General features: G+C 36.2%; 2 protein-coding genes across 2 annotated transcripts; both read right to left on the bottom strand.

Annotated features, from left to right (window-relative positions):
* Positions 1 to 280: 280 nt before the first annotated feature.
* LOC117426603 (caspase-8-like) lies at positions 281 to 5,145 on the bottom strand. The gene is made up of 6 exons (XM_059033599.1): positions 5,087 to 5,145; positions 4,023 to 4,320; positions 3,823 to 3,872; positions 2,937 to 3,045; positions 2,053 to 2,548; positions 281 to 1,359 (listed from the first exon to the last, which is right to left on the bottom strand). Exons 2-6 carry the CDS (start codon positions 4,303 to 4,305, stop codon positions 1,230 to 1,232), a joined length of 1,068 nt encoding a protein of 355 aa, XP_058889582.1. The 5' UTR covers positions 4,306 to 4,320; positions 5,087 to 5,145; the 3' UTR covers positions 281 to 1,229.
* A 423-nt stretch (positions 5,146 to 5,568) lies between these two features.
* On the bottom strand, positions 5,569 to 22,858 carry LOC117426876 (protein FAM171B). The gene is made up of 8 exons (XM_034045036.3): positions 22,415 to 22,858; positions 13,643 to 13,876; positions 12,861 to 12,953; positions 11,818 to 11,976; positions 11,052 to 11,222; positions 10,489 to 10,605; positions 10,108 to 10,234; positions 5,569 to 9,777 (listed from the first exon to the last, which is right to left on the bottom strand). The coding sequence occupies exons 1-8, from the start codon at positions 22,710 to 22,712 to the stop codon at positions 8,451 to 8,453; spliced, it is 2,526 nt and encodes an 841-aa protein (XP_033900927.3). The 5' UTR covers positions 22,713 to 22,858; the 3' UTR covers positions 5,569 to 8,450.
* Positions 22,859 to 23,256: the final 398 nt, after the last annotated feature.

Raw genomic sequence — 23,256 nt, 5'->3', positions numbered from 1 at the left:
TCAGTGAGCAGTGTATTTTCACTGTGTAGCGTATGTGATTTCATTGTTTTGCATTCATAATTTCACTGTGTAGTTTATGTGATTTCACTGTGGTGTATGATTTCACTGTGTAGTAGATACGTTTTCACTGTGTAGTGTATGTGATTTCACTGTGTAGCATATGTGAATTCACGGTTTTGTATTCACAATTTCACTGTGTAGTATATGTGATTTCACTGTTTTGTATTCGCAATTTCACTGTGTAGTATGTGATTTCACTGTGTAGTGTATACGTTTTCACTGTGTAGTGTATATGATTCCACTGTGTTGTGTATGAAGTAAGTCTGAATTATGTCCCTAATGGCGCCTCATAGTTTTTTTCAAATAACCTTAAGTGGATACCTGCAGTGTAACGCGTTTACTCAAGTCTGTACAGGTCATGCTTTCATTTGTAAAACAAGAAGTGTTAACTGCTGGTTGTGTAAATAAAAAAAAACAGGTCAGAACATTCTTTAGCTACTTATATATTTTACGCCTTTTACTGTTATAGGCTACAATGTATTAATCAAAATACACACGATTAAAAAATGCCTTTCATTGTGAACCGTATGTACATTTAGCATTATAAAATGCTAAATATACATAACCTTACCTTTTTCTACGAGACAAGAAACTTGTGCAGTCTTGTATCAGGGGTTATTTGTGGTAACTGTGGTGCAAAGGCTAATTGTGGTAGTTTGTTTCAATTGGTTTGTATAAAGGATGGGAAGCTAAAGCAGGGTTATTTAACCCACATACTACATGTTCCTCTTATGGGAATTAGACCAACACTTTCAGGAAATGTCTTTTTTTTATTATATATGTGCAACTTTAAAAACTCTCAAAAGTGAAACAACAGGAATGCCTAAAGTATAAAAGGAATCAAACTACATTATGTAAAAAGCCCCATTTAACAAAACTATATAATACTAGGAATCAAATGACACAACAGTGTCTAATTAACAAAAGCAAAGACACTAAAAAGGAATGCTATACCGTATCACACTACTTACAGAATGCATAATCACGTTTTGAAAACACGGTTATGAATAAAGTGAATGGGAACCACATGGTTTTGTGGATAGGGTTTTATGGAAGAAACCACTTGTCTTGACTGATTTTTTTTTTTTTCAAGGATTAAAGTGGCAGGACAGAATTTGGCTTTTTTTTTGTTCTTGATTTTTGTGAAAGTTGCGAGCAGCTCAGTACAATCAGGACGTAGGGAAGCAGAGTTTTTTCGTCAGGGTATATCTTGGCTCTGGCATCTGCTTCGCTGCCGGAATACTTTCTTCACTCACTTCTCTGTTCACTGTGGTCAGGATGCTCAAAATGTCATAATTCCTGCAAAAATCATGTCATTGTAAGAGTGGATTATATTGTATTTATATAAATGGTCATTTGGTCTTAAACACATTATTGCTTATTCAATATAACTTTGGAATGTCATCATTTGAACTATTATATTGATGACAAAACATAATACTGGTCCTGGTTTACAAAGAAATATGATTCCTTAGTGATTCTTTACATATTGCATTCATGCCTGCGACGAGGTACTGTATACCCCACCCCTGACTGTATTTGTGTTATTTTGTATGTGTTGTGTTGTTATTATTCAAATGTACTGTTTTGCTTACAGCCTGGATGGGCTTAAAATGCTCCAACCAGATAAAATCGTGAGAATGCGTGGTCAACAGCGAGTGATTATAGACAAACTGGCTGTTGACCACGCGTATGAGAAGCCCTGTGCCGAATGAGGGATAAACTAGATAATTAATAGCCAGTTAATCCCTCTGCCACAATATAAAAACGTGGGCCTTTAGCTGAACATTGAGTGTGTGTCTGAAAGCAGCGCTTTAATAAACGTGTGCAAGCAGTGCTTTAATACCCTGCAGTACTGACTGTGTCACCATCTTCTTCTGGGTCTGACGTCACCACCAGCCAGCCTGTTCACAATGCCCCTTGTAGCACCACCCTTAAAAACGCTTGGCATATTGTTGGTTTCACTGCATACTGTATGTCGGAGGGACTCACCTGGGGCAGAGAAGCTCCAGATTCTTGCACAGGGCCTGTATGTAGTAGGAGCCTTTGGCGGCGATTCTGAAAGATACATAATCCTCCAGCGTAGCCATGCCGAGGAGGAAATCCGAGTCATTAGGAATGGTGTTGGTGCCAGTATCCTCTTCAGGCTCCAGTTCGTGAACTTCACAATCTCCCTGCACTCTTACAGACTGTTGGTAGTTACCCCCCTGGCAAGCTTGGATAAAAAAGACCTTTGGCTTTTTCACAAGAGTAGGGCATTTTAAGCCAGTAAAATAGGAGGTTATTTCCCGAATGGGGACAGAACACCCATCTGTGCCAGCAATAGTTCCCTTTGATCCATGGGAGAGGATGCAGCAGACAAAGCAGTCCCTGTTACTGTGGTCCTGCTGGCGATACCTCTCCATAGTGGAATGGATTTCACGTGCTGTCTGGTCATTGTACTGAACTACTTCAAAATGCAACCACTTGAAGACCTTTGTCAGATACGCTGTAGGGTGAAAAAAATTATTTACATATCTACTGTAGGCAAAACTAGTAGTAATGTCAGGTACATTTTTAGATATATGTGCATTACCATCAAGGCTTTACATTACAATTTCACCAGTTATACAACAAAAACTACTGTTGGCCCACTCTGACTCAATTTATTCAGTGAGTTGAAGAGTCATTTGGCTGGTTAATCTTCTTGGAATGGGTTAAACCAGGGCCAAACAGCCTTGGCATTTCCTGTCCAAGTCTGTTTTTTTAATAACTAAATTGAACCAAGGTCCAAAGTACTACATCAATATCTAATAAACATGGAACCAGAGTTGCCCACCCCTGGGTTAAGCAATGAACATTGGCAGAGTATTCTGTGTTGTTAATAGTTCTCTCACCAGCATCAAAGTCTGTTCCTTCTCTGTCTTTCCCAGCTTTTACAAAATGCTTGTTGTTTATTATAACACAGCAGCCTCGGGGCTTGCTCCTCATTTGATAAACACCATGCTGCAAAATAAAGCAATTCATTAATATACTCTCCTCCTGGAAGACAGGTGTGTAACCTTGTCTTACTACTAACAAATAGCCTGCTTTAAATTAGATGTCTGATTCTTAAGAAACAGAATCATTATGAGTTGCTGTTTGGCAAAAACAAACAAAAAAAGGCTGGTAAATTACTCAACCTTGTCAGGGTCTGGGATTTAATTCTGGTTTGTTTATATAAAAGAATTTAACAGCAATGCAAAATAAATAGAAAGGACTGTGTGTCACAGAGGTAAATTCACACACTGTGCTACCTCATATGATACAGTGTACATATTATATATATATATATATATATATATACACACACACACACATACATACATATATATATTGGGCACTGTACAATACAAGCTAACACTTCATGAGAAGTCAGAATCCACCAGGGGGGCTTACTGAACCACAACTGGGGTGAAAATCAGTGTGTATCTTGTGCAGCACCACATACTATATTTCTTATTATAGAATGCTTAAACAGTACAGTTAATATTAATGTGAGGTCACTTCCATCTGAAACAAACTATCTGATATAAAGAAATTTCAGATTACTATAACAGGGTCTATAGTTGCAGTATAGTCAAATATAGTCACACAGGAAATGCTTTTTTTTTTAATTTACATTTGCTAACCTGTGTCTTGTCTAATACTGTTACACGGCTACAAAAATGATGTAAAAAGAACATTATTTTTGCAAAAGTACAGGTTTTTGTGTAATAAGGGAAAATGTATAGATCATGTTACCTCTTCATCTAAAGTTCCAGGCCTGGCTTCAATGCTGACACTCGGGGGAGCTTTACCAAAAAATATATAAGTTTGTTTTAACATCGCTGTGGTAAACAATTCAGTAATACAAAAAATACATGAGTAAAACGTTTTAAAAATATTTCTTGACGTACACTGAGATTCAAAGATAAATTAAATTCTAAAAGGGTGAGCAATACCTGATGGGGTTTCTTCAATCTCACAAAATAACTCCACCAATTGAGGGTAGGTTTCTTGGACATTTTTCAAGATTTTCAGAAAGTCTTGGCATACATTACTGGACTTCCCCATGACCGTGTCCAGGAGCTCAATGACCTGCTTTTCAGAATCTGAAATGCATTTCATCTTTTTGTATTCTCTGTCTGTAATGATGTTCTTGCTTTGAGCAAGCTGAAGAATGGGAACAGGATCAACATAAAGCAATTCCGTGAGTTTTGTTTTATATTTTCTCATTATTTCCATGGTGGTTTTCTAGCACTGAAATTAAAAAGAAAAATAGATGTGTAAGTATCAAATGAACTCATCTGAATGATATGATATGCTTACTGCATACGGTTACTTAAAAAAAAAAATCAATTATATAAATCGCCCTCGAGTCATTTTAGTCTGGAATTAGTGATACAAACTACTGTATTTTAAATATTTGACTTTATTGCAAGATTTGACACTTTTTAAAATTAGTTTACCTCTTTATTCGCTACATGCTTACCTATGCTTTATTACACTTTGCTGTGGTAAACTTTTATAAGGGTCTTGAGAAAGCGTCAGAATTAATTAAAATATATGTGTTACTTTATTCATTATTTTTAAACGATTATTACAATACCATTTGATTATTCAAAACACTACTGTAAATAAATTCCTTATGAGACAAACAGAAAATTACTTCCTGTTTCTGTCATACTCTGTTCTCAACAAACTTATTTTTAAAATTTAATATTTCCTTGATCGATTATCTCTCGATACCTCTTATATTTCCCCCCCAAAACATTGTGCAAAATGCCATACCGTATTGTAATTTGGAAAACAGTATGGCTTTAAAATGTTAAATTCTGGTCTACAGTACATATGAAATAGCAGTTCAACTACTTTTTTTACGCCTTGTACTGTTAAGTATGATAAAATAAACTACACGCAATTCTAATAATGTTGTTAATTATAAACCTTGTGCATACTTTAACAGTGTAAAACGATAGAAGTCTTTATCAAAGAAAATTAGTACAGTATATGAACTTAATCTTACCTTTTTCTACAAAACAAGTTAACTGCGTTTTTTATGAAGGTTTTTTTTTTTTTTTTTTTTTTTTTTATCGGGGTTACCAAGAGGGCGGGAAGATAAAGCAGTCTTATTTAACCCATTCACTTCTTTAAACCTTACCAGTTACAGCATGTCTATTTTATTTATTTATTTATTTATTTATTTATTTATTTATTTAACAACCTAGGTGGACAATGTCATATGTGTTTATAAATCAAGGTCTGTAATTTTTTAAAATGTATAATATAATACGTCTATGCTTGTAATACGAATTTTAATTATTTAAAAATGAAAACGATCAACAAGTTACGTGACTAAAACGGTGTTTTCCTCTTTAGGGAACTCGATTAAACCCTCAATTTATAATAACATTCGTCTAGTTCCACCCTAAAATTTGTTTTAATTATTAGCATATCTGAGCAAAAAGAAGTGAATATTACCAAATGTAGGAAAATGAAACACAAAAGTTATTCTAGCAATTACTTTTATTTATATTAAACGTTAAAACAGTACACAAAAGGCAGAACATTTATTTTTTGGTATAAAACACTGAACAAAAACAGTAACTTCCATATAAATGAAACCTCGTGTGTAGTATATATGAAGGACATGCAACCATGCATTCTTGAAACCTTGTTTTCCTTCAAATGTTAAATACTACCATATCCCTTAGAAAGGAGTCAGTTTTGTTTTTATTAAACCTACACATATATAACGATATCACATGTGACTCACCTTTTTATTTATATATATATATATATATATATATATATATATATATATATATATATATATATATATATATATATATTAAATGTAATCTAACCAGAAATGTCACTTACTGTCAGAATATTTCTAGAAGACCCTGTATCATACAGTTTCTGTAAGTTTGTGCAGGAAAATTTCATTTCACGTTACAGTGGACATTAAAACATATGGCAGTGACGAACAGTCATGTATGTATTTTCCCAGATTGCCCAGAAATTTGTACAGAAGTTCCTTTGCTATTTAAACTTCATCTCACCAGGGATTACTGCCACATCTCTGTCTATGGCTGAACACTACTCTGCAAAGGCTTGTGCTTAACAATTATACCTGTGGTGGATTCATTAAAAAGAATAATATATATATATATATATATATATATATATATATATATATATATATATATATATATATATATATATAATTAGGGAAATATAAATAGTAATAGATAAGAAACCTTGCTTAATCCATTTTCAAATTGGTTACAGGAACAAAAATCACTGCTTGAATTTGGAGTGTTTCCAATTCGAAGAAAATATTTATATAAAAAGATGAACTTTCTTTACAAGATTTACCCCAAAAATGAAACAGGAATGCCTACAGTAAGTGGATATGAAATAAAAACTACATCATGCAAAATGCCTGGCTTAAAGAAACAAGATGGTGATTGGAATAAAATGAGTGTGTAATTAACAAAGGGAACACGCTTGAAATGATTGCTAGTGAAGAAACATCTTATCCTCAGTGACTGAAATACATGTGTTGCTTAGCAAGTTCTATTGACAAAAATGTATAACATTTAGTATGAATTTATCTTTTAACAGACACACAGGTATTAAAACTTAATGCACCATGGATGGTAGTGAAACATGTTTTACAATTGAATGTAAATCAATAACAAAATGTTCAAAATAAATAAGCTGCAAAAGTTTCTTATGAAATAACCAACATATTGTATTGCTGGCTTTGTGATATCTTGATATTAAATCAGCAGACAAAAATAAATAATGGTTATTTCCAAAATATGTGAACAATAGTTTCATCTGGGGGAAAGAAAAAAAAAAGAAGTGTTTTGCCAGCAAAAAAGATCTGAGTGCAAATCACCTTTTATCACAAGAGTACCCTAAAGCCAGTTTAATACATGCAGAAGGAAAGCAAACGTTCATTCACAAGAATTAATAGGACTACTCAGACAAACAGAACAGGTCGGGCAATCTGTGGTTTCCGTAATATTTGATTGGTAAATAAATACCAGTGTCCCATAAAATATTGTTTAAAATGGCAAAAGTGGCAAAACACAAAATAGCACTTGGTCAATACTACAGTTTGACATGTACAAACCTAGAAGCACAAAAGCTAGCCTATGCAATAATCAGGTACAGGTATTCTCTTTTTAAATGAAGGATATATACAGTATGACCATACAACTGCAAAAGTAGGTTGCCAGTTCTTTCTGGTTTATAATGTCTATGACTAAGACCATTTGTTATGGTTAGGGTGAACTTGGATCTTTCAGCCACTAACATGCACCATTAGCAACACCTGTAGGCTACTGTATTTATGTGCTGATTCATTATACCATCCACATTTGCAAAGATTGCTTGTTTTAAGTGCAAGTTTGGATTGTAGTCTTCAGCTTTTGGCCATTCTAGAAACTTGTAGGGGTCAAATATGTATTAACTGTAGGGATCAATAATTTATAATAAAATATAGGCCTAAGTTATTTCTCTTAATAAATATATTTACCAAACTGTTATATTGTTAGTACATATGTACTGATTGCCAAAAGCAAGGTAAATAGAAGTGTTACATATTCAACTTACATTAAGTCTTTTTAATGTGCTTTAAATATTATAGCTCGGAAGCAATAATAGAGAAATACCACAGAACGAAAAGTACCATTAACTCCTGTACATTACTGGGTAAGAATAATTTCACAAGAAAAAAAAAATACAAAAAACATTGCACATTTTCGGCAAATAAAACTGTGCATATATATCATTTGATGAAAAACCAGGCAGGTTAGTTTCCATCAAATTCATATTTACATGCAAGTTCTTCAGTAGGCTTGTTGAAAATGCATCCTGCTCATTACAGAGTACAGACAACTACTTGTGTTATTTGACTGAGCAACAATGCTAAACCAGATTTACACCAAGGGCCATTAAACATTACCATTGCCCTGTAACCATTGGGACACACCATGAAGTGAAGAGTACCCCAGCATACAGATACAGCTGTACTGTTTCAAGCATCGGCAGAAGCCAATCAAATGAACTATGTAGAGACAGGCTTGAACCTACACAGATCTTTCCTTTTTCAATGCTGCATTGTTCAAAAGGTTTTCATGTCTGAAAAAGTCCAAGAGAGACCTAGAAGAAATACTGTATATTTTTAAACATTCATTTTCACCAAAAAGTATAAATCCTCTTGTTGATGAGTCAGGTGACAACACTACACTATGCTTGTGTTAAAAGTAAAAGTGCACATTCAGAATCAATTGAAATAGACAATGTGCATTACCAAATACTGGGATACTGTTATGCCTTTACCACCCCCCTGACCTGACCTGTTTAGAAAATATCTAGTTTAAAGACCTAAGAGGCCTTTCCTCCCTTTTTGTCCATCCACTTGATTTGCTGTCCGATTTCCCTTTGTTCCTTCTCAGTCTTTTTGATGGTGGAGTTGACTGTCTCTCACTCTCTTCTTGGGTGCTTGTTGCCTCTGCCTGTTCTCCATCTGGCTGTCCCTCCCCAATCTGTCCACTCCCACTGTCCAGTATGTGTCTTAATAATGGATCTTCAGGGGTGCAGGCTGCAGTTGTCCCACTCTCACTGCTGCTCAAATCAAAGTCCTCTGTGTAGAGGATTTTGCTGTGAGGCATACCCTTAATAAAGGTCTTCTCCCTTTCCAGTTTTCTGCTGGGATGATGTTCGTTCATGTCCACCCCCGAGTCCAGGCTGGTGTCATTGCTATTCGTAGGTTTCTTCTTTTTCTGAAGATCAATAAATGAATGCCTCACTTGGGCAATGGGTTTTCCTTCCAGTGACACAAACCACGCTCTCGGGTGTGGGGAGGGTTTGCCTTTGGTCAGCTCCAGCAAAGTTTGCTCTGAAATGCCTTGAAGTTCACTGCAGAATGGACTCATGCCCACGGCTTCATTCAATGTCCCCGGAACAGACACCGACTCCAGTAGGCTGCTGCTGTATCTAGCCCAGGTCTCTGGGTTGGAGGCTAAACTCTGTGGACCCTTAGGGACCTCCTGTTGCCTGCAGGTCTCTGGCTGGAGATGTGAAAGCAGCGGCATTTTGGGGAGTGTTTGTGTGTAGCTGTCTTTGCTCATGGGTTCCATCAGTGGGTTGTATACCAGCTGTCCCTTTCTTGGTAAAGTAGCAGACTTGCAACCTGATAGCTGCTCAGGGGTGCTAAAGAGATCTGGAGCCTGCAGAATGGCTACTGGTTGGTTATAAATGTGCACTAATCTTTCTGGAATGTGGCTAATTCTGTATATGTTTTCATTCAGAGCAAGATGTACTCTTTGCTGCTCTGTCATTTCTTTAGACCTCACAGTTTCACTGCTGTTAACATAGGTTGGCTGGTGCTGAGATCTGCAGCTTTCAGGCTGAGTGGCAGAGTTGCCTTGATTTTCATTATAGTGTTTTGCAGATGGAAGCCCAACATCATCAACATAGATGTTAAAGTTCCCTTTCTGTCTTGTAGATGCAGATTCATCTCTACGAGAACCATCCCTGGAAGACATCATGGGCGTGTTGGAGGATTTTTCATTATGTCTGGCTGATTCCTTAAAGGAAATGGACTGGTTTCCATTAGTTGAAGTGGCCTGGTCTTTCCTTAAGACCTCCATTTTACTGACATCTTGTTCACTCTTCTGTGGCTCACAAACTCTTCCCCTAAAATAATGTAAATTGGCTTTAGGTACAAATGTAATAACTTTAAACTGTAATACAACCAGTGTTTCTAGTAAATAACCTAAATTACTTTAATAGATTGCATTTAAAATTAAATTTCATTTAAAAATTAAAAAGTTATAATTTTATCCCAGAAAAACATTTGACTTGGGATTACTGTTAAGTTATATACTTAAACTATATATGCATCTATACCATAATATCCAGTAGCAATATATAGTTTGTAAAAAGATTACATTTGGGTTCCTATAGTATAATTATACAAAATAACAATAATTAAAACAAACAAACAAACAAAAAAAACAAACATACCTACAAAAGCAACAAAGTACAGCAAAAAATCCAAAAACAATTACAACAGTTCCTCCTAGAATGGCCATGAGAAGGTAAGTGTGGTAAGAGGAAAAGTCCATCAAAGTTGTTGTACGTCCAATAATACCTACAAACATAAAAATCAGGTTTTGTCAACTGATGCCTTTATTCACAGGTACATTTTAAACCCTTCTTTTACTGTAAGTGTCATTCTAACTTATAAACTTTATATTGGACTGGATTTTCAGATATTATTTTTTAATTATCTTAATTAAGAATAAGTACATAACCACCTCTCTCTTTGTGAGAGAGATACGGTATTTGTTTAAGACTTGGTTAGCACCCCTTTAAAATATTCTAGTTCTTAGTTGTATGTTGTACCGTCTCCTGTAGGTAAAGGTGCGGCTATCCAGTACCCAAGGTGAGGAGCTACATATGACCAAACAACACGATCCTCATCCTGCTTCACCATCCCCAGTCCTCTGTTAACCCATGAACCTTTACAGGAAAAAAGAGAAACCCCTTTGTTACTAGTGGGCCTTTTCTGGGTGATTCAAAAACATTTCAAGTGCAAACATACTTATCTAACCATGAAAAATGCTTTCTTTTAAGTTTTTACAATCATATATGACTGTCACCGGAAGATAAAAATCTAAATTTGTTAATGTAGGTTTCTGTGTTATTTGTATACAAAAGGATGCTACAGATTGCACTGCCCAATCCATTATGGCTTTTCAGATTCCAAATGTAGTCATTCAGTTTGGTCATAGCCTGACTTCAACTCCTGCAGTGAAATGCAATCATTCAGCCCACTAACCCAGTATCAGAAACTGCTTTGTTTGGTGCTGTACCAGAAAAAAAAGAGGGCAAAGGTTTTTAGTACAGTTGTCCCCTCATCTCTCAATAACACTAAATTCAGTACATTTGAGTAACATTATACTGACCTGTTTGTGAATCGAATGCCCATGCAGCCACAGCATCTGCGGGTTTCACTTTAGTATTCCCTGGTAAAGGCAGCATGATTTGAATTGGACCGGTGACTTTGACCTCTTTGCCACTGGAGAAGAGATGGACACTAACTGCAGCCACAGGGGTCAGTTCTATACTCTTGTAACCTACAGATATAAGAAACAACTAATTGATAAAGCTGGAAAAACATTTCTCATTGCCCTCTAATACAACATTCAGCAGCACAGTTACAGTTTTGATCTATTTGATATATTTTTTAGTGCTGGGACGAACACTGGATTTTCATGTTCGGATATTCGCTCAATTTAAATGTTCGTTCGGATATTCGTTCATTTTCAAAAAGTAATAAAAGCCATTATATTGCTCTGAATGCAGGCAGAGACAGCATAGCAACAGGGACGGGGGCGTGGCCCCTGTGTGTGTGCCTTTATTTTCCAGCAAGACATTACAATATGTAATACATTAAAATAGAAAAATATCCCAGGAGTAAAGAATAAGTTGCCCAATGAATTAACTACAAAACAAAAGGATGCCAAATAGCAGTTAAAGTTAAACATTGTTTTGTTTATTCCCAAAATAAAACAGTACAGAAAGTTGACACCACATTTTATTTATTACTTTTTTTCATTCCTTGCCATTGCCGTTTCTTCGCAGTAAACAGTGACCATAGACACGTTTTCATAAATAACATGAGGTTTACTTGTGCCTTTTTGTAGGTTTGTAGAGGAAAAGAAAGCTCACCAGATCTGTTGATATGAATCCCCATTGTGTAAAGAGGGAAATCTTTTTCAGTAGGTAGCTGAGGCAGTGTTAGGTAGGCAGTCACGCCAGAGATATTGGAGCGGTCTGGCAGTTTTAGTAAATTCTTTGGAAACTGAATGCTGGGCTGTAACTTTGCATCTGTAGAGAAAGTAAAATTATATATATATATATATATATATATATATATATATATATATATATATATATATATATATATAGTGTGTGTGTGTGTTAGGGGTGGGACGAATACAGCAGTTCCGAATAATTTTCTTTTACAGTCTCACTGAACCGACACATTTCAATTGAAAGCCGGTTAAACTTTTAAATCACACAATTAACATTTAATTGGTCTTTCTTGCAACTAACGCTAGTTATTTAAGGGGCCCATGGTCATTTAACTCTATAGCAGGGCTTCTCAAACTCGGTCCTGGGGACTCCCTGTCTCTACTGGTTTTCATTCCAACCGAGCTCTCAATTACTTAACTATACCCTTAATTGAAGTAATAAATTGCTTAATTTGACATGTTTACTTGTTTTCACCTCTTAAACAGTTGCAGTTCAAGTTACTTATCAAATGTTAATCGCTTTATATGTAGACTGTCAGTAGTCATTTTAAAGTGAAAGATTAAATCAACAGTTAAAGTTATTTCATCCCTTACTGGAAATCTTTTTGTACCTCAGTTTAACGAGAAGTGTCTAAAGAGGAAGTAGCGGAGTTCCGAAAAATATAGCTTTACACGTCCCCACGTGTTGCTTTTTTTTTAAAATTGCTCTTCCTACAGTGATTTAGAGGACAGATCTCAAACCACGGTGCACTGGAGCAGCCATTTTGAAAAGAGCTTTGAAACAGACTTTAAAGTTATAAGTGTAAAAATTTGGCAGGATGTTAACAATGAAAAGAAATTACAGGTAGGTTATGTAAACGGTTGTAACAACAAGTGGGGTCGTACAACGCTACATTTTTTCGGAAGCCCGCTACTTACTCTATAATTAACACACCATGTACAATAAAGTACACCTACCTGATATTTTTCCAGTTATCAGAACTGAATCTTCAAACAGCCAGATGTTGCCTTGGTTTTGTGGAATCAGCGAAAGGGTCACAGAGGAAAATACTGTAAAATATTTTTAATAATTCCAAAAGTTTAATGCTTGACAGCCTGCTAAATTATGAACTGACTACATTAATAGAGGGTATGTATTCATGGTTAGAGAATTTATAACAGATTTTTTTTTAAAAAGAGGTCTGTGCAATACCACTAAGAAGTGCCTAGATGGCACTCTTGCACTTTAATCACTCTGACATGCAAATAACATCATAAAGAGTTTCTGTTAATGGGAGTTGCCACAGACCAAAATCAAGCTCAGAAAGGGACCACTCTCTCATGTAACAGAGTAAGTAAACTGGACAAGTAGATTTATCATAGCTGCACGACAGCTGGTTTTAAACCTACAGAAAGCATTGGCATCGTGTAGCTCTGCCCCTCTCAGCTACCCATGCTCTTGTGGTGTTACATATGATCACAGAAAAGCCTAAACCGCTTTCCAATATGAAATCCCAATGCGAAACACATTATTTATAAGAGGAAAATACATCTCAGGGTGTCAACGTACAGCATCTTTGACCCATCATCTTCCAACTATCAAAATGTTCCATCCCCAGCATACTGTAGGTTTGTACTTTTTCATGTGCTGACTGGATATTACCAACATTAAACATGCATCCATCCATCCATCAATTGAATATGGTGTTCTACTGTAATAATAATAATAATAATAATAATAATTCAAAGTTCTCACTCACTTGGCATCTTTGCTGTTTTCCAAGGCAATGGTGTTAACACATAGCCATCCATACGTGCCACAATTGTTAAAGTTAATCCCAGTTTGTACGGTACTTTCAGTAGCACAGCTCCATTTTCCTCTGTATATGCGAAATTGGTCCTAGTGTAGTTCACAAACACTTCAACGGCAGCTTGCCTAAGGTACTGGCGGCTCACAAGATCATTGACTTGAACTTTTAATGTAAACAGTGATACTGAAAAAGAAAAAAAAGAAATAATTTAATATCTGACACATTGTAACTGCGATTCAAGATTATCCTGCTATCCAGATGATGAGAACACAGTGCAGTTTCAATAAATAAGAAAATGACAGACTTCAAACCCAGGACCAAATATCTCATAATAGGCATACAATGTAGAAAACATCTAAAATGTAGAGTCATGAGAACTACATGGTCTGGAGACAACAGCATTTTTTTTTTTTTTTTAATTTCACTCAATACATTTGGAAAGCAGCACTACATTCTATGAAGTGTAATGCATTCACTGCTTTAATGTAGAACTGCACAGATCAAATGTGGGTGGAACGCATTGCAGCATAGCTTGAGTGTTTACTGTATTTCAAATTCCCTTTGTTCTTTGAGCAAATCAACAAATCACCACCATATATTTTGTTCTCTGATTATTTGTCTTTCAAACCTAGTTTCAATGTAAAAAGACCCCCAATGCATTTCTCCTGCAATATTATACTGGTTTGCCGATGGCATCCATGTAAATCCTCTTGAATGCACTGCAGTCACAAAATCACACATCCCAATGGCTGAATGTCCAAAAAGAACCTTAAATCTGCTTTCTCCAATACTGGATACTGGTTTTATTTACATTTAATTTAAACAAATGAGATCTTTTGTCTAAAGGAATTCTTCTCAGACATGGCTGTTTTTTGGGTTTTTTTTTTTCTTGAGTCTTACTGATGTGTAAAGCTGTACTCTGGGGATATCCTGCTTCAGCACACTTTGATACGAGAGAATGAAATGCACAGTTCCAATGAAATATTACCAAGTGGGGGGACGAAAAGCTGGCGAATGAAATGATTAATGACATCTTTTCAAGTCAAACCTTTTTTCATTTCACTTCATATTGTGATTTCACTTTTTTGTGATAAAATGATTATTAGGCAAATTCTATAACAATTACAACAATAAAAATAGTACATGAGTAACAATTCCCCAAATTTTCCATTTTGGGTGAAGCACAAATTACCAAAAATAGTACTTAAAGTTTGGTAAAGACAAACCCCTAGCAGATTTCTCACTTGAGACGCAGGCGCTTCCCCCTCCAAATGAATTTAGAAATCATAGAGTGCAATTTATTACAATATCCAGTAGGGGGGAGTGAGAGGCAATCTAGGTAAAGTACCTTGCTCAAGGGTACAGCAGCAATCTAGGTAAAGTACCTTGCTCAAGGGTACAGCAGCAGTGTCCCCCACTGGGGATTGAACCCACGACCCTCTGGTCAAGAGTCCAGAGCCCTAACCACTACTCCACACTGCTGTCCACCTATGATCATTAATACAGCTTACTGAACCAGGGATGCAAATAAGACTCCCATTGCATAGCAGTTTGATCCATTCTTGGTTTTACTATGACTAATAAGACTCACCTGAGCTTGTTACCTATACACTGTGGCAAATCAAGCATGTATTAAAACCCAGAATGGGTGACACTGCTATGCAATAGGAGTCTTATTTCCATCCCTTTTAGATTAGAATTAGGTGTACTGGTAAATAAGAACGGTCGGTAAACTACACCCCTCTCGCTCTAGAATCAATGTGCAGTTTCTAGCCTAATACGTAGCCTAAACCGTAAAAGGCAGCAGCTTATAAAGATCAAAGACTTCCGTCCGCACTGTATAAATGGTGTTGGAAATAAAATCACTTTGAGTTTGTCAAAACCTCAGCCTTGTGATGATTTATTGGCCAAGTTATTAAGAAAAGAAAAAAAACTTGTCCTGACACAGTGAGAGGTTGGTTATCCTACAGAACCCACAATATGTAATCTTTGAATGTCTTTCACTGTCATGGGCAAAAATCAACTCCCTCGTCCCTCGTTCCTTTGACCGACACCGAAGGGTTCAAATGTGAAATGAAGAAGCATTGGTAGTGCCTTTTACGTGCAATAGAAACCACTACAGTAGACACTGTACTTGGGATGGAAAATGTATGTATCAGGTTCTATTCAATTGTGGCTACTGCTGAAGGTTTTATTGGCCACTTGCCCACCTAACCTGTACAGCAGCCAACTAAATAATGGACCTGTGACAAGAAATTCAGCCAAATGAGCTCGGTTGATTAATTCTTTCTCAAACTTAATGTTCTTTAAATGAAATATCCTTTTGTTTTAAAGGCTAGGTTGGCTGTCCATCAATCGGTCCTTAATACTGTACCCCACAGGCCACATTAATGTCAATAGCTATCAACCTTCAGTTCCTGTCATCTAATAAAATAGACCTACACTGTGCAGCAATGAAGGTGACCTTTGAACAAAAGCCAAACCTGCACTGGCTGATGAAAATGAAAATGAGTTTTACCTGTCAATTTATCTGGATGATATACTGCAAAGCAGTGTCAAAGGCCTATCAGTGCTATTTCAAATCAGAATTACTGAAGGTACAGTTGAACCGTCCTGCACAATAACAGATTAAACCTGAAAATCACATTTCTGACAGACCAAGTACTGACAGTCCCTGGCCTATCACAAAGGCCTTTTAGCTGTAGGGTATCAAGTTTTATGCCCAGTCAATAAATTCAGCTCAATACCAGACAAGGGTATCTGGGTCAGGTTTACTGCAATAAAGACAGTGTTTGTTTTACTGTAAACAGGATGACTATTTAGATTGAAAAATGTTCAATTTACTCCTTTTTTACAAAATGTTATACAGCAACCATGTATTTTACCACAGTATGTTTCACTACACTTCACATTTTACACTGGTGTATAGTATATCACAGTAAAACCATAGTCAGATAACTGCTGTTTCTGGGGTAATCTCCCATAAACACAGTGAATCTACCCAAGACTAAACACTTTAAATCTGCAAACAGTAATCTGTGTTCATTGGCTAATGGCCACCATACTACTCGGAAGAACATAGCCAGCCTACCATATTGTATTTCCGTATCTCCCTGGGCTTGGCCTATTGTGAATGCATCATTCTTTGTGCTTTTAACTTCTTGGGGACAGGTGGGTGTATTGCCATGTCGCACTCTTTGTTAACAAGGTTCAGTGACATAATTGCTCTTTGCATTAACCCTTTACTTTGTGGAGAACATTAAAAATAACTATTCATTCTAGTAATTACTACTGCTACTGTATCTGTACCGTACCCGTGGTTTATGTCCATTTGCTTCATATCGTCAGAAATTCGGGCATAAACTTTCTCATTTCTGACACAGGACTCCAGATCCTCCTAAACACTTCTACCTGCCCACAGAGAAACCAGAGCCTGCACTTCCTCAGCGTCCCAAGGCTGTACTTCTCTAATCACACTCACTGGCCGCCATGTTTGTTGTTTTTCTTTCTGGAGTGTACTGACTGATGCAACGTAATGACGAAAAATCCTTAACCCCGCCCCTGGCTTGGCTCCGCTCGCAGCCGGATTGAGATGTCTTGTGAGGCCGGAATTTCTCGGTTTGGTTCTCGCTCGGCTCGACAAATAGCCAGTGGAGAACCACTCGTACCTGTACCGTACCAAGCCCTCACGGGTCAGATGTGCCAGTGGAGAAGAAGCATCACTGTCCATAGCAAGTTGCAACACATCCTACTGTACTTACTGGACTGGGATTATTATAAATAATAACATTTTTTTCTTATTTTGTTTTTCAAAACTCATTTTGCAAAAATGAAAAAGCCAAACAAAACAAATGATGAAAGAAAAAAAACACAAATGGAAACAGATTTGCCCACAGTCATCCATATTTTATACAGAATGTTTAAAGCACTGCAAATATCTGCAGGGAAATTACAGCCATTTTATTTCACAAGAGTGTAGAAATAGAGCTTGCAACTGCAACATCACTAACAATGACAGTACCTCACTGTTCCAGGTAGTATCCGGTTACTGCACATTGAATGCTAAATCCTGATATTTGCTATGCGTTGAGCTTTCATGTCAAAACTAATCTCAGATTATGGAACAGTGCATTCTCCCCCAAAGTCTACTTAAAGAGGAAAGAAGCTGCTTTAAATGTAAATTTGATTTGTCTGAGCTGAATGAATAATTATATTCCACCATTATGCAAAGCACAGACCTCAAGTTAGACTTGTCCCCACCGGAGATTCTGTTTGCGCTGATGAAAGGAGCACTGACCTAAAAAGTGAAATCATCCACTGTCGACTCAGCATGGTTACAAATGAGCTCTGTCTGGAATGGGGGTTGTGTAACCAGACAACCCAGCAAAAACAGTGATTGGTATATAAATGTGGACAACCAGTCTTTTCTCAGAATAACACTTCTCAAAGGGTAATGGGATGCAAAAGCAAACAACCAGAAGGGAATTATATTATACTGTAGAAAAAAAGGCTCTTATAAAAACTGCCACATATTATGCCATAATGAAAAACAATCATAAACCACTCACTGCTTAATACCCACAGGAAACAAATACATTAACCACATGTCAGGATCATCCCCATTAATCGAAGCACAAAAAAAGCCTTATCACATCCCAGCAAAAAAATAGAGATACTGTGAATGAATGTACATTTGTAAAACTTACAGTTAAACTGGTTCTCAGTTGAGCTTCAGTGATCATAAGAATAAATATTGTCAAACGCAATCAAGTATTAATGCAAATCATAAATATTAACTAGATTATGGAGCTGAATGAATGTGCACGTGTACTGTTATAACTGTCTAATCCCACTAAAATGAATGACCTAGAAAATGACAATGGTGGATGATGGGAATAAGCACTTTTTCTAAATGCTTAATAAATCATTACTGCACTGCAGAAATATAATTACACTTAGAGAAGGCACTGGCAAAGTTAAACAGGGTTTATTTTATGAATGAAGTGGACCCCGAGATGTTATTTGAACCGAAACCCTCTTTGTGTCTGCAAGCTTGCAGCATACAGTTATTAGGTTTTCTTGTAAATGTTTGTAAATTATTACAATTCCTCGAGGGGTGAGGTTTTGGCACCACTCTAAAGTGTACAGTGACGAATTACACAATACAAGACAATGCAGATCTCCAGCAAAAATCTTTTGGAAGCAAATTAATTAATAAAAGCTTAAGCTTTTGTATGTGGTGTGCAGGTGTAAAATGGCTGTCACTTTCCACCTGTGAGGTTGCTGCTCAATTACGCTGATGTACAGGGTTTGTAGATCTTTTCAGATCCTGTGAGGATAAAAAGCTCTGTATAAATGCAAATTCCATTCTATGGACACAGAAGTGCAGGCAGAAGAAGTGATATAAAAAGAAGTCACCAAACACTCCTTCTGTGCTTGCTACTGTATCAGGTACCCAACTGGGACCCCGGAAACCTAATCTGATCCTGAGGCAACCAGTTGCAAAAACCACACAGAGCTTCACTGAGTCATTTAATATAATCCACATTCAATTCAACACTGCTCCTGCATTATAATTGACTTCTAGATCGATGCACTTTCTTTCTCTCTAGAGGTTGAACATTTTATTTTCCGAGTTATAAAACCATATAAACAGCTGTATATAGGAACAATAACCAAATACACACATTTCTTATGAAAAATATTAATGGAATATTAAACATTTTTAATGCCAGAACAGTACATTCCTTAATATAATTATGCGAGATGAGTTTTTTTTAAAATAATAATTAATTATCTGCCATATTGCAGGGGTGTCTCAATGCCTTGGGAAAAGGCCATGCTACAGTATGTCCCACCCTGGTGTTCCCTTATTTGAATGATACAAGCAGTGTACAGTTTCTAGAAGTGGTCTTTTTTCAGTTGTTTTGCATTTAGCCTTTACAATCACATGTTGTCTCATGTGATTGACCAAATACTGTATGGCAAATTGGTCTCTGTGCTATACTGCAGGCTGTTCATTAATGCTGAGAGAAGAGTGTTAGATATGTAAAAACGTACTGCGGTATTCAGGTTAGCCAAAACCCAAGACTTGGGGCAATGACACTAATATATATTTGCAGCGCAAATGGGAATCATAAGTTATCAAGAATTATGTCTTTACTCCTCTGCAAGCCACTGCTTCTCTGCACAGAATCATTACAAATGAATGCCATTTCATTCCTACGTCCTTACCCATTTTTCACTGGGTGTTCTTAGTGTAGCCTGTTGGTTCACTCAGTCATTAAACTAATCGCATTTCTGTTGACTATTGCATTGACCAGAATTCACTGAGGTTTATTAATCATAAGTCAAAAACAACAATTAACTACTCCCATACTATACAATACAGTGAACACATGAAAAGGAGCTACCTGCTCCGTCTCAGTATTTCATAATCAATCAACAAGATTAATGTTTCACATCCTTGAAGTTGCAATGGTGTTCCCAGTTCCTTAAAAATGCAGTGTAAGCTTTTTAAAATAAAATAAATGTATTCCTGTGTTGCTGCATAAGCAACTTCTAAATTCTAAAAAAACAAAATGGTCCCATTTTAATGGTGTCATCAATCACCTGTCTGCAATTAGTAATAGATGTCATGTATATTCTGAGGAAATACATTCTGAAGAATGAAGAGATACTGTAGAGAACTTTTTATTTTTAATTTCCGGAATGTAAACTATTTAATCAAAAACAAATACATTAAACTAAAAGTAAGAGTGTCCCAAAAAATCCCTATTCTATTCAGTATATTAAACTATTTTGCTCACAAAAAGCCACTTCAGGAATCATATAATTACAATTTGCCAGTATGTTGCTTAATAACCTATTATCCATCAAAACACACAATGAGCACACATAGTGCTGTTAAATTAAATGTTATGAAAATGTAGATGAAGTACAATATTTTTATTAGTTTTATGAAGCTTATTTTTTATCCATCTTCAGAAACATTTAGTTACAGTACTTGCATTTTTTTAAATAACTTTTTGTGATCAAATTTTTATTAAGAAATGAACAAAACAATAAAACAGTTAGCAGTCACATATTCAGTTACATGCAAATTTTGAAATGCTCATTTGCTGGTCACACACAATAATACATTTTAAATGTAGTCCTTGCGATTTGCACTTACAAAATGGAATACAGAAGTACTATCCTTGCACATTAATGATTCAATAACACTGTTTCATTAAATGTAAATGAACTTGGATTCGCCCAATAACCTCTACATTTGAACAGTGATTCTTAATTAAAAGCAACAATCTACTTTAGTAGTAGTGCTTGGATGGGAAATCACAGCAGGGGGCATCCGTCTGGGTCAGAAAAGGGGGCAGGGCACTGTACATGTTGCTGTGCTTTGTATACTGTACTACCAAGGTTCTGTCAACTTTGTGCACAAAGAAAAGCAGGTCAACCCTGGGTCCTTTTCAAATTCCAATATTCATTAAACTGTTCAATACATTCAAGTACAATACATGTTGAATAGCATCCAGGTCTATTACTAGACTTTATTCCTTTTGCACTGCAATCAATCGTCAATTCATGTTAAATTCCACAAATGTGCAACAGGAACATAAATGCCATAGAAACATGATTGACAAAATGCCATAGAAACATGGATTATATGTTTCAATGAATCAACACCATTGCTCAAAATATGCAAAACCTATTAGTTAATCAAATTTACACATGCAAATACGTACAACATTTGAGATTACTGCATCTCCTGAGGTGTGATTTATTTCAAGCAGTACTGCTTATCGTAGTACTACTGGGGAGCATCGTGCTGAAGACTGAAAGGCTGGCCTTTGGGATGTACTGAAGCCTACATTTCAGTCTGGATTTTTAACTGCACTGGTAGTTGGTGATAATCTTCTGGAATTGGGGGGGGGGGGGGGGGGGGGGGGCATTTTCAACACAACCAAATAAGGAAAAGTGGAAAATACAGGCTACTGTATTATAGTTTGCAAAAATCAAACCATGATCCTCAGGGGAAAGCAGGTTAAGTTCGTTTCGGTATATATATATATATATATATATATATATATATATATATATATATATATATGTTATTCAGACATAACTGAAAAAAAAACATTTGCCTATTGCTAGTTAAAGCTTGGTGAATGGGGGCCGTTGTTACCAGCATTACATCATTTTGACCACAGTACGTGCTAATGCTGTTTTGCTCATGCCATAAAGCCTAATGTGTGTCATTAGAAAACAACAATGTCTGTCTTCAGTAAGTAAATTATTTAAATATCATGTTGGCAGTATGATGGGATAGGCCTTTAATCTAATAACAACTGTCTGGTGGTCAATAGACTAGTTTTCAAACAAGGTGTTAAAATGCTACTGGATAAATAAAAATAGTGGTTTGTACTGTCTGACACAACGAGTTATTAAAAATTTGAATTATTCGTACCCATTAAAAATAAAACAGTGGGTTACAGGAATTGTCTTTGTCAGGAACAACTTAGTCAAATTACCATTTACTTTAAGACAAATTTATTTTGACAAAAGAAAACACTACCGTTTGCTTAATTAAAAAAACAGCAGTGGTTTTGAAAATAAAACATTAAACAAAAAAATAACAATAATAAAAAACCTTTTCGGTTTTTTTTTTTTTTTTTAAATCAGTGATTCGGTTCACTGATACACCTAAAACACAATATTTACCTGATGTTGATACAGATGCCATCTGCACTTGATTCTGGCGATGGCGTTGCTGGTTGGTGTTCGGCTCCTCCTGGGCGGTGATCGTGTCGATATTGTTGTTTCCCATGTCGGTACCCAGGTCGGCAGCGGCCCTGCCACTCTCCACCATCACCAGCCCATGTTCGGAGAAAATCAACAGCACTGAGAAGAAAAGGAAAGCAGAGAACTCTGACATGGCGAAAAAAAGCCGATAGACCGAGACATAACTGCAAAGGTAAAATGAAGCTGAAGTAATCGAGTTCCCCCTTTCTTTCCTCATTGATGCGCCATGGTAACGGGAAGCAGTGTGTCAGAATTCCAGCGTTGATTCAACCAGCAGGGGATGGTGTGTGCGGCTCGGGATTACTAGAGAACATAAGACTGTGAGTCGAAACAGCAACCGGCGCCCTCTGGTGGTTTATCGTACTGTTTTTCGGTTTTAGGATTGTGAATCTTCTTTTTAGGGGTTGTTGGCGCATGCTATCTAAATGGAGATTATGAGCGCCCTCTACCTTTGTACATTTTATTTCTTTCGTTATATTTTCTCCCATTTCCCTATACTTTTTTTTTAAATAAATTTGACTATACATTTCTCTTTCTCGATTTGTTTTTTTTCTCCCTTCTACCTTCAAAATATAATTTACTGTTGTTACTTCAATTTCTATTTCCCGTAATTTTCTGTTTAATATGTGTCTTTGCTGAATAAATGTTCCACTATTTCTTGTTCACCACAATTACTAGATAACATAACCCATTCTCATACTCCCAATTCTGTATAAATATTAATATTAGTTAAGGCAGTTAACATTATTAAGGCAGTGACG

This window comes from Acipenser ruthenus, chromosome 11 (genome assembly GCF_902713425.1).
Source record: "Acipenser ruthenus chromosome 11, fAciRut3.2 maternal haplotype, whole genome shotgun sequence".
Classification (NCBI taxonomy): Eukaryota; Metazoa; Chordata; class Actinopteri; order Acipenseriformes; family Acipenseridae; genus Acipenser; species Acipenser ruthenus.
This window is presented reverse-complemented; position numbering and strand designations above follow the sequence as displayed.